Source organism: Mangifera indica, chromosome 18 (assembly GCF_011075055.1).
Source record: "Mangifera indica cultivar Alphonso chromosome 18, CATAS_Mindica_2.1, whole genome shotgun sequence".
Lineage (NCBI taxonomy): Eukaryota > Viridiplantae > Streptophyta > Magnoliopsida > Sapindales > Anacardiaceae > Mangifera > Mangifera indica.
In genome coordinates, this window is record NC_058154.1 from 8,247,806 (window position 1) to 8,260,524 (window position 12,719).

General features: G+C 32.0%; 1 protein-coding gene across 2 annotated transcripts; it reads left to right on the forward strand.

Annotated features, from left to right (window-relative positions):
• The first annotated feature begins 2,279 nt into the window (after positions 1 to 2,279).
• Positions 2,280 to 10,432, forward strand: LOC123201942 (ubiquitin carboxyl-terminal hydrolase 25-like). 2 transcript variants are annotated; one of them, XM_044617563.1, is made up of 10 exons: positions 2,280 to 2,712; positions 2,831 to 3,302; positions 3,398 to 3,473; positions 3,557 to 3,649; positions 6,513 to 6,599; positions 6,698 to 7,157; positions 7,269 to 7,470; positions 7,988 to 8,116; positions 9,690 to 9,837; positions 9,939 to 10,432. In XM_044617563.1, exons 1-9 carry the CDS (start codon positions 2,523 to 2,525, stop codon positions 9,811 to 9,813), a joined length of 1,833 nt encoding a protein of 610 aa, XP_044473498.1. In that variant the 5' UTR covers positions 2,280 to 2,522; the 3' UTR covers positions 9,814 to 9,837; positions 9,939 to 10,432. The 2 variants fall into 2 exon arrangements, with proteins under 2 accessions (XP_044473498.1, XP_044473497.1); XM_044617562.1 differs by having other exon boundaries at positions 2,281 to 2,712; positions 6,698 to 7,470.
• Positions 10,433 to 12,719: the final 2,287 nt, after the last annotated feature.

A 12,719-nucleotide genomic window follows, 5' to 3' on the forward strand; every position in this document is an offset into this window, starting at 1 on the left:
GATATATCCTAAAACGGTAAAATTTGAAAAAACAGAACTAAAATTTGAATTCTATACGTTGAAATATCCTAGAGTGTCAACAATCGAAAAATCATTTAGAAATTTGAAAATAAGAATCAACATATCCTAAAACGATGAAAATTGAAAAAAAACGGAACTGAAATTCGAATTCTATAAGTTGAAATACTCTAGAATGTCAATAATCAAAAAATCATTCGAAAATCTAAAAAATACGATTCGATATATTTTAAAACTGTAAAATTCAAAAAAAAGAGAACTAAAATTTGAAATCTATACACTGAAATACCTTAAAGTGTCAACAATCGAAAAATTGTTCGAAAATCTAAAAATACAATCGGCATATCCTAAAATGATGAAAATCGAAAAACAAAACTAAAATTTGAATTTTATATGTTGAAATACCCTAGAATGTCAACAATCGAAAAATAGCTCAGAATTTGAAAAATACAAGTTGATATATCCTAAAACTGTAGAAAAAACGGAACTGAAATTTGAATTCTATATGTTGAAATACTCTAGAATGTCAACAATGAAAAAATCAATAGAAAATCTAAAAAATACGAGTCGATATATCCTAAAACGGTAAAAATCAAAAAAACAAAACTGAAATTCGAATTCTATACGTTGAAATACCCTAAAATGTCAACAATCAAAAAATCGTTCGGAAATATAAAAAATACTAATCAATATATTTTAAAACTGTGAAATTCCAAAAAAGAGAACTGAAATTCAAAATCTATACATTGAAATACCCTAAAGTGTCAACAATCAAAAAATCATTTGGAAATTTGAAAATACGAGTCGACATATCCTAAAACGACGAAAATCGAAAAAACAAAACTGAAATTCGAATTTTATACGTTGAAATACCTTAGAATGTCAACAATCGAAAAATCGTTCAAAAATCTGAAAAATACAGGTCGATATATCTTATAACGATGAAATTCGAAAATACGAATCGATATATCCTATAAATGAAAAAATCAAAATATCGATCAGAATTTTCGTTATTACATCATAAAATGTGCCTAAAAAGGCACAAAAATGAAAAAACCGAATATCAAATTTGAAAACTATATCTCCAAAACCCTAAAACAGGAAAAACGAATATAAAATTTGAAAACTATACGTTGAAAAACCTTAGATATGAAAAATATCAATTTACCCCCTAAAAAAATTTCTATCGTAAACAGGTTTAATATTTATCTCTTGCCTCCTCAGCAATTTTCTAATCTATAATGGCCCTACAATGTAAAAAAAGTCAATTTCCCCCCAACCCACGGATTTCACGGCGTTAGCGCACTATTTCATGTAAAATTTCCATAAGACCTCTCGTGGACTACCCTCTACCCCCCATCCCTAGAGGTTTGAAAAAGCTAACTTCCCCCCAACCCACAGTTGATCTCTCCTGCCTGTGGGAGCATTTATTCGATCCGTGGGTTTCACTGTTCCCACAGACCAAGCGCCGATGACTTCTAACCTATTTTTCAGCCAAAAAATATTCGTTTCTGCCTCCAATTTTAACACAAATCAAATTTACATAGCCTATAACACAAAACCCTTCAAGAAATTCAACGAAAACAACCAAGAATCAAAATATTTTATGTATGGTTCAAAATCGAAACTCTAAAGTTTCAAACCTCAAATCTTAATAATATGAACAATAAGTTGATTCAAACAAGAGTAGGGAAGATGTACTAACCTTTTTTACCATTTTCAGTCGCCGAAAAACATGAAAATCTCTTCGCCCATGGGAAGGGTAAAATTCTTTGAATTTGTACAATGGAACCGTGGGAAATTAACGTGGAAAATAAGAAAAATTTTTAGTTTATATGTAGGGGCAGTTTGGTCATTTTACAAAAAATGGGTATTTTAGCTTAATCCTAATTGTTTTAGGTAATTTTGCTTAAACCCCTTTAATTTAAGGCATTTAATATATTTTCTCTAAACTAAAACTCAGATAAATATTTGAGTTGTTTATCTATTACGAATATATATTTGTCATTTTACCAAAACTTAAGTGAAAAATAGTCTTTTGGCCTTTAAAAATTTATTTTTAGGATGATTTAAGTCATTGGATAAGTTAAGCTTGGTAAAAGTTAATTTAAAAAAAAATGGTTGGCTAATTCTTACTATTCACAGGGATCAAATTTAATCTGGGATAATACAGGGGAAGTTTAGAATAAACCAAACAATATATCGATTAAGGAAAATAAAAGAAGTTGAAATAGTCGTGTCGGACAACGACGAAGAAAGTGAAAGTGAAAGAAAGAAAGGGGGGAAGTAACGAAAATAAAAATGAACCTTCTCAAATCAAAGAGAAGGAACTCGGGGGTTTTCCACCTCCCTCTTCTTCTTCTTTTTCTTTGAATTTCTTATTTCAAACTCAAAATTCGTTTAAATTTTCTTTATTAAATTCAATTTTTACTATTAATTTCGACATGCGATCACCAGCGGCAGGCGACTGATGAATCTGTCTCAGAAGGCGTTGGTCTCCGTTGATGGGACTTCGACACCCCGATCTCCAAATGAGTTGGCAGCCGAGTTTACTCAGTGATAAACGCAAACGTGGCCCTCCTTTAGGCTTACGAAATCTCGGCAACTCTTGTTATCTCAACAGCGTCCTTCAGTGCCTCACATACACTCCTCCTCTCGCCAATTTCTGCCTTAATCTCCAACACTCCTCTCTTTGTATTCCTCCTCTTTCTTTTTTTTTTTTTAAAAATTCATATTGTGTTTTATTTATTTCGTTCGATTTAGTACCAGTTTTATTTCTTGCCCTAATTTTCGAATTTTAATGTTTAATTAGGTGATTTGGCACGTGACTGTCCTTTTTGTATGTTGGAAAAGAGGATTGTGCGGTCGTTGAGCTTGGATTCAACTTTGGATGCGCCGGCGAAGATACAGAGTTGTTTGAGGATTTTCGCCGAGCATTTTAGGGGCGGGAGACAGGAGGACGCGCATGAGTTTCTGCGTTATGTGATTGATGCGTGTCACAACACGTGTTTGCGTCTCAAGAAATTGAAACGCAAGGGGGGTGATCGTGAGACGGTGAATGGGAGTGCGGGGAGTAATAGTAGTAGTAGTGTGGTAAAGGAGATTTTTGGGGGAGCTTTGCAGAGTCAGGTGAAGTGTTTGTCTTGTGGTGCTGAGTCGAATAAGGTTGATGAGATTATGGATATTAGTCTTGATATTTTACATAGTGGTTCGCTTAAAGATGCAATGCATAAGTTCTTTCAGCCTGAAGTTTTGGATGGAAATAACAAGTACAAATGTGAGAAGTAAGTTATTTGATCATTACCTTTGTTGCTTTCTTGTTTTTTATTCTTCTAATAATGAAAATTTTCTTTTGGATGAGAAACTTATACTTGCTTAGTTGTAAGAAATTGGTGGCAGCAAGGAAGCAAATGTCAATTCTAAAATCTCCAAATATCCTCGTGATTCAACTCAAGGTGTGGACCTGTTGTTATGTTTATAGTTGCTTTGGCTTTAATTTGTAATTGCTCGTTGATTGAACTGGTGATTGTGTTCACAGAGGTTTGAAGGGATTTTTGGTGGGAAAATTGACAAGACCATTGCATTTGAAGAAATTATGTTTCTTTCCAGCTTCATGTGCAAAGCTAGCCGGGTGTGTACCGTTGTCAATATTTTGTTTTTTATGTGCCCTCATTATTCTTGCTTGATTAGGATTAAGTTATTGCCAAATTAAGAAATTGTATGAAAGTATACCCTCACTTGTATTGTTTTGGGGTAAGAGGTTGTTGCAGCTTTTAGAAGTCAAAGCCTAACAGTTTTGAAGAATTTCTCCACATTTATGTTTTGTGGTTTTAGTGTTCCAGTTATAAAGTTGGTATTAGCAAAATAATTTAAGTGTGATTACACAATTGTCTAACTGGGAAGGGAGAACTTACTGTCAGATGACTATCCCAGGGTAGAAATGAATCATGGGGTATATATTACCCCATAATGCTTATACATTTTTATAGGGTAAATCTTGGTCTTCACAGAGCCATCTTTGTAGAGTTTGTGATTATGGTATCAAAGAAGTGATCAGAACTGAAATAATTTTTGGGTAATTCTATGTGCAACTGGTAACCAGGTTTAAAGAATGAACATAAACTGTGTTTTCTTGATTGGAGTGTGGTTGCAGGACTGGGAATTTCTTTTCTGGATCCTTCATTTCCATAATTTGTGGGTAAATTAACTTCCCATTGATGGACTTGGAAATCCAGCTGCCCTAAAATGAGTTAATATCATTAACAGAGTTGGTATCATTCTTCTCAAACCTATATGAATCAAAATAAAAAATTTCATGATAATAGAAGCTGCATTAAATAAGTGTGGTTGTGATTGATTAGGATAAGTATTTATATGATTGAGATAGAAAAAGAAACCCCATGGTTGTTAAGAACATAGTTATACATATTTTACGATACACAATATATATCCTATGATACAATACAAGATTAAAACGATATATATCATGAGATATATTAAATTAATATGATACAATGGATGTATCGTATAATATGATACGATACATTTTACTGATATGGATCGATATATTTTTTTAGAAAAAAATGATGTAGTAGAAATGTGTATAGGAAATTTTGAAATTTCAAGCGTGTTTTTGATATTTTTCAAAATGATGATGTGTCAATTATAATTTTTTATTATTTTATTTTTGAAAAGTTGTATCATATGATACGATACGATACGATACTCGATGCACGATACAAAAAATTAGGTTTTTGATACATTATACGATACGTGATTCAACTACCATGGTCGAGAATTTTTAAAGGTTTCTTTGGTGAATTTGAAGGGATTTATATAGATCTGTGTAGGCTTTTGAAACTCTTAATACTATTAGAACTTGAATGCCAAAATAGTAAACTAAAGAAATCTAAAACTTTATCCAGGAAAACTGTATAAAGACTCAGATGAAAGACAAACGGAAACCTTAGTGAAAAGGAAGTCTAGCTAGCTGTTGTATGCCTTTTCAAACCTGGAAATTTATGTTACTCCTAAATCTAATACAACCTGGGAAAAGTACAACTAAAGCAGAAGTTATTAATGTGTATGAACATAAAAATAGGGCTTAATATCATCGTGAGAATCATATGGAGGGCGAATTTTTACTCCTTATCAAACATAGACTATATTACTAGATTGCTTTGGTCTTTAGTCTGAGTCTTTCTTGAGTATCTTGTGGTGTGCAACTGGAAATAATATCATACATCTTTGTTATACACCAGAAACTTATTCATACTAAGGCACTTTTATGCATGGTCAAACTATAGATGTAGTTGGAGCTTGTATTTTTTGTGTGTGTAGTAAGAAACTGAAAGGGGCCTGTTAGTGAAGAAGATTTATCATATATTTATAATAAAGTTTCCTTTACGTGAATTTGATTTTGTTCATTGTGATTAAGGTGACAGAGATGAGCTAAAATGGGAGATAAGGTTTTGATTATGTTTAGAATGGTTGGGTGGAGAATGACCCTCCATTGTCTATTGGAGACATTTGGTTCCTGGTGTTCTTTGTATTCTACTTTACTGGGTAGTATCTAGCCTAATTTAAATTTGACTCACTAGTTGGTGAGGAATAATTAGACTTTGGAAATTGAGAGTAAAACTGTTAGAAAATGGTTCTTGATTAAAATGCTTGTTCCTAGATTTTTTTCGTAGATACTTCTGCATGCATACAGGATTTTAACGGTTTGCGTCTGTTTCTTTTTGGCCTAAAATCTTATGTTGACTCAAAAACAAAAGAAAAAAGATACGGAGCTAGAGTAATTGATTGGGAAGCTTTGTTGAAAATGAAGAGGTAATTGTGAAAGGAGAGCAAAAAGAGAAAAATAGTATCTTATTGGTGAGTAAAAGATAGGGAATCCATATATTGTTAAAAGTTCTGTTACATAAATGAAGCCTATATTGTTTGCTAAATTGTAACAGTATTGTGTTGTGCCATGTAGACGAGACTGGAATGCTAGTTTTGTTAACTTCTAAATTTTTGTGTGATCAAGAATTTGTATGAAAAGTTAAGTCACATATGTATAACAGCATTGGAATGCTTAGTTAGACAATAAAAGCCAACAGGAAGCATTAAATGTTCAGGTGTTTTATTGGCATCAAAAACAGATAAGATTTTAGGTTACTCTTACTATACTGTCTGATTTCTGTTGGTGAATTTGTAGTCTTTGGGGCTTTCTTCTTTCTTTCTTTCTTTCTTTTTTTTTTGTTTTTTTTTGGGGGGAATAAAACTTAGTTGTGCTTTAGGAAATCATCTATGAGATGTTGTTCTCTCTCTCTTTCTCTCTCTCTCACTCACTCAGACTCTTGCAACTTTTAGAAATTTTATTGCATGCATCTGAAGACTTGCAATAAACATTGCAACCCTATCAAAGTGCTCTCACTTCTATTTAAGCATATATTTTATAAGTTTATCTATTAAGCATGTAGAATTTATTATTTTTGTTTGCAATGTAGGATCCACAGCCAGAATATAAACTCTTTGGAACTATTGTGCATTCAGGGTTTTCACCGGATTCAGGGCATTATTATGCTTATATCAAGGTGACATAATGGATTTTATTTTATTTTAATATATATGTGCGTTTCAGTATTAAACAGTGCCATCTGTTTGCTGATATTTCTTCTCTGTTTTGTTACAGGATGCAGTGGGCCGGTGGTATTGCTGTAATGATTCCTATGTCTCACTTTCAACTCTGCAGGAGGTATTATCTGAGAAGGTTTATATTCTCTTCTTTTCTCGTGCTAACCAAAGACCAGAATCAGCCAATGGCACTTTTCCTTCGAATGGTGTTAAATCTAGTGAAAATGGCAATGGGGTTCATAAAGGTGCAAAGACTACTGCTCCCTTGAAACCAGTGAGTATAAAGCCAAGTCCTGAGGAATCATCTCAGAAGACTCTCTCTACCATTTCTAAGGTTGAGAAAGTGCCTTCTGCTCCACGACTGAAATTCAATATTTCTGGAAACTCTGGTTGCAAAGGAGTTCCTCCAAATACTAATGGAAAGATTGATAGTCGTAAATCTCAGAATGTGGAAATGAATGGATCTGTCAGAGATTCAGTTCAGAAGGAGAAAAGTGAGAAAGAGTCATTGATGAATGGTAATGATTCTAACAAAAGTGAAAGAGTTGATGCTCTTGATAAAGAGAACCATGTCACATCAGCATCAGTAAACAAAAATGGTGATACTAAAAATGTTTGTTTTATATCAGTAGAACAAAATTCTGACGAAGGTAATGCTATGAGGAACGGGATGACACCTCGAAGAGGGTCTGATCATACCAAATTGCTTAATGGTAGTATTAACGGCCACTCTGATGTCTATGGATCCAAGAGGAAATTGTATGAGGAGTCTTGCATTTTGTTTGCAAAGGATTCTCAATCTCAGGCTAAAGTTCAAGAACTGAGAGAAATGTATGTGCCTTCATTTTAATTGCTTCTAACTGTGTCTTGTCGGTGTTTGTGATGCTGGTTAGGTTTCTTTCTGTTTGCTATGATCATGCATTTCATTTTGTTTTTGGTTCGTTTATGTTAATATATTCTTCGGTTCTTTTTTTGTGACATGTTCAAATTTTTGTGTCATTTTTTGGAGTATGTTATGGAGTGGGTGATTGTTTGGGTCTTTTTAATTATTGAATCAATTCAAACACTAGGTCTGAGCCAAAAAATAAAAAATGTTTTACAGCCCTGCTAATCCTATTGTTTGACAGCCTTCTCCTAGTGCATCTTGTAAAGCCTGAATATCTTTATTCTGTAAAATATCTTGTTTTTCTGTTTTAGTGATAAACACACATCTGTTTCTTTCTGGTTACACAATGTTTCTCCAATTGGAAGTGAGACTTATGAAAATTCATGAATATAAATATAAGTTATTCATCTTTATGTTGACATAAGATGATCCCTAATTTTTTTTTTTTTTTTGACATCTCAGTTCGAAGAAGGAAGCTGCCTCAGTATTACGAACATGTGGTTGGTCTGAAAACGTCTACAGTTTTATGTGTTCAAGGAAGAGGCTATGTGCACAAGAAGCTGGTAATGCCCCGAGCAGTGTTGATTTGAAGTAAGTTGTTCTACTTGAATAATTTGGGTTGATATTTTTCTATGTTCCCAAGGTTTACTTTTCTAGAGTTTCTACATTGGTATGTTGTTAATTTTTTTTTTGGCACTGAACTGCAACACATCTTTTAAGGAATGGGTGAATATTCTTAGCTTAGAGTACTAATTATGTAGAGTACATTGGTAATTCTTTTATGATCTGTGTCTATGAACATGAGTTTCAAGCATTGGCAAGAACATTAAGTGTCAGATGCAGCAATCTATACATCAAGATGTGCAGAATGGCTCTCATTTAGTAAGACTTTGTATTTACAAAGTCAAATTTCAGTTTATATTGTCAAAAGAGGGAGAATCCATTGTCAGTATTATGCACATTTTTCATGTTATTCTCATATTCTATAGTCAATTTTTTAATTGAGTCACTTGATTAGATCTCTTTTGGCCAAAAAGGTCAACTTGTGGGGGTGAGTGCAAATACAAGCATCCATATACACATCTGTTTCTAAACACTTGTAGGACCCTTCAGTCTTTCATTCATCTTAGATCTTAACCTAGAAGGGATTTTGGTCTAATTTTGTAGTTGTTGGCCGATAGTTTTTATAGTATAGACTGAGAACTGTATAATTTGCAAAGTTAGTTCTTTCCTTGCAATGTTTGTGGTTTTTGTTGACTTCTTGTTCACTTTCTGTATATATTCACATGATCTTAAGTCCAAGAGCGGGATGTCTCCTTTTCAAAATTTCTACTACTACCTTGTCTCCCCCTCTTCAGGAATCTCCTTTTGTTTTTCTTTTGAAAAAGAGGCAAAGGCCCAAATAATCCTCATTTTTGGTTCACAAGCTCTCCTTTTTACTGTAATAATTTCAATTTTCAAATGCCTTTTTATACACTGGCTGGTGTTCAAATATTAATATGTAGTATGTTGCCTAGCTTGTGGCTATATGCTAAATTATAAGGGCTAGTTTGCATTAGTGCTATTAAATAAAGGCTGGAATCTTTTATCACCATGGAAGGGATCACACATTTAGTGCCAATAAAAATTATGGCCCTTGGAGCCCTAGTTATAGGGGCTGCTCTTCTTCTGCTAATATCAAGTTTTTGTACTCTTCTGTTTGGATCTGGGTCTAGATCTCTGTTCCTTTTATCCCTTTCTATTTAAAATTGATTGAGTTTTTTTTTTTTTTGCTAGTATGCTGGTTGAAACCTGGGTTTTAAATTTCCAATTCATTGTGGCTTGAAGAATTGTGGAATGGTGTTTCTTAGTAAAATATTCAAAATGCTGTAAGATATCCTTGTTTCAGAAATAGCCAAGAAGCTGAACCTTTTTCATTCAAATAAAAGTAACTTAAAAACGATTATTATGTTCCAAAAAAAGGTTAACCAAAGCATCTTAATACTCATAATTAAATGTATCTACTCATTTGTCTATAAAACAGTCCTTTTGTTTTGTTTTTTTTTTTTTTTTTTTTTTTGTGGTAATTTAAAACACTGCTTTTGTTGTCTTTACTAAATTAACTCATTATAATTATTTGCTTGTATCACCTAGACACTCTCTTCATCTGATTACTTCAATGCAGGAACTTGTTGATCACGGAAGCAAAACGAACTTTTATTTCACAAATACCAGAGATGTTGAAAGAGGACCTTATCAAACGTATCAGGCTATTTAGCAAAGAAAAACGAGAATCTCCAGGCTCTTGATCAACTCAAGCAGTATATTATGAGGTATTAACACCGTTATTTTAATTTTCTGTTAGGGAATCCGTGATAATTCTGAATATGGCTGGTCGCCTAACTTGTTCTTCTGCTATCAACAATTTTTGCAGTTCTGTGAGAATTTTTAATGATGGCATTAAGCGTAAGATACATTTTATGTATAAATTTTTACTGACTGTCAGTGTGAGTTGGTTAAGAAAATGTCAGGGTGACAGATACATTCTTAAGACAAATGACTGGGCAGATTTCAGGTACTAGTTTTGTTAACAAACTGCCGACATTAACACACTGTCAATTTGTAGTCTGCCAAGAAAGACAGTTAATATTGCACAGTTGCCGCGCCCTTTTGCTGAGTTGAAACGACTGAGTTGAAAAATTGCAAAATCAAATGCCGGTTGAGGCTGCTAAGTTGGTTTTGTTGCGGAATCTTATTCATTTTGTATGATAAATTAGCAGGAATCCTGGATTTGTTGATGCATACAATTTTCCATCAAAATGTAGCGGTATAGTGACTTTTGGATACCCTGTAGTATTATTGAGACGCATTTTCTGTTAACTCTATGGTTTCATAGATAAATGGGACTCCTGGGTTCACCTTCTTAAAGTTTTCCTGACTACTTAAGATAAGATATGTAACTGTTGTTGCAGGCCTGCAGCATCAGTTTATGTAAATAATTTGTAATTGTTACATTAGTATAATTGTTATTATACTTTATTCTTAGGGATATTACAAATAACGAAAAAAATTAAGGGGTTTATGGAAATTAATCACACTGTGGAATTATATACTCATATAACTATCAAATTCAATTCAAGTTTGAGGAAATTAGAGGTATTTAAAATCAGTTAACTGAACTAATTTATCAATATTTTGAACTAAATTGAATTTTTAGTTTGGAAAAAATTATAAATGGAAATCAAATTGATTTTGAATCAAATTAAAAAATATTAATTAATCAAATTGGATTTTGGTTAACCTGTATTTGAGAATTATTATATTTTATTATTTTTTCTATTTGTTTTAAATATATTTAATATTTTATTAATTTTTATTTTAAAATTGGTTTAGCTTAGTTAATTGAGTTTTGAAAATTCGATAAACCGGTAATTAAACTAAAAAATTAATTTTTTCATATTCTTGAATTGGTATTGGAATTAATTTTTCAAATAATTTATGTTTTGATTTGATTTTTTATTTAAAAATTAATTCGGTTTAGTTATTGAGTAATTTTGGACGCTGGACGAAATATAAATTTAGATTTTAGTCAATCTACACGTTTAAAGTGACTTTTGTGACTATCAACCCAAGCTCTATGATGTAATTTTTTATGGAGTTTCGTCAGTTTTTGAGACAGAGTGACCAAGCATTTGAAGGTTTAATTCTCCATTTTTCACTCAATTGATCACCCTTCTTTATTGTTTATAGCACGACTTCATCTTTTTGTATTTAATCCTTGCTTTTCGGGAGGTTTTGAGTCTAAATTATGGGAAAAACTTAGGGTGCGTTTGGTTGAGGGATTTTAAGATTATCTTGGTAATCTATCTTTTATTCTCTTGTTTGGTTTGTCAGTAATAAAATATTACAGTAATCTTCTATTACCAATATTGACGTGACAGGTAATATAGGTAGTAATCTGATTACCACCTTCACCTTAGATATTTAAAGATTACTGGGGTAATCTTGAGTTTATTATAATTATATTATTATTTATTAATTTTTTGAGATAAAAATAAATTTATTTTTAATTAATATGACAAATAATATAAAAAAACATTTAAAAATAATTATATTTAAGGACATTTAAGTAAAATAATTTACTAGTAATCTTTTAATACCTTTAACCAAACACAATAATTATTTATACCTACCAAATTTTATCAAACATAGTCATCATTTATACCTAGTAATCTTCTAAGTAATCTATCTTCAAGATAATCTTTCTATTTTAGTAATCAAATATTATCCAAACCAAACGTCCCCTTAGGGTTTTGTTTATTTTCCATGTAATATTGTACAAATTTATGCCCAAATACTATTATGAAAGCATCTCTTTATATTTTAAGGATTTGAAAAAATGTTGGGGTTGTGGGGTTTTACAGAAATACACAGATCAGGGGCGGACGGAGGGGGGTTCAAGTGGGGTCCATTGACCCCCTTTGCCTTTTTCACAAAAGCTATTTTGCCCCTCATATATATTATGTGTAAATATTATATTATAAAATGTATATTTAATCCTTGAACAAATAAACAAGTAGGATTAGATTTAAATCGAGTTTGTTCAAACTTGAAATAACTTTGATTAGAATGAGTCCAAAATGAATTAGAATTCAAACTCAAATTTGAGAGTTAAGAATTTTTTGGTTTAAGTTCAACCTTGAAGAGTGTTCAGCTCATCAAGCTTACAAACCCAAAAAATTTTGATACAAATCAACTAAAATAATATCATTTTAAATAATTACATCAAAACAATGTTATTTTAATTATTTTTTTGTTGATTGGTCATGGTATCAAGCTAAGTTCAAAGCTCAATTCAATTTAAACTTAAACTCAAATTCCTTCAAGTAGTCGAGCTTGAACAGCTTGAGGAAAGCTTGACAAGGTCAAGCTCAAGCTCAAGCTTGGCTCTCTTCAAATTAATTCGAGTTTAAGCTTAAACAAGCTTGAGTTTGATTTGACTCGAATTCAACTCTATAAACAAGCAGTAGATATAGACTAAGTGAGAGAGAGTCATTCGTATTTCTCACCTGCTCATTATTTTCTCCATAACATTGTTTACATTTATCCATCTTTATTTCATTTTATTATTCAGTTATTCCTTTAGATATCAAAACATTGTCAACATTTTCTCCACTACATTTTCAACTTCATATTTACATTTTGATATACGTTT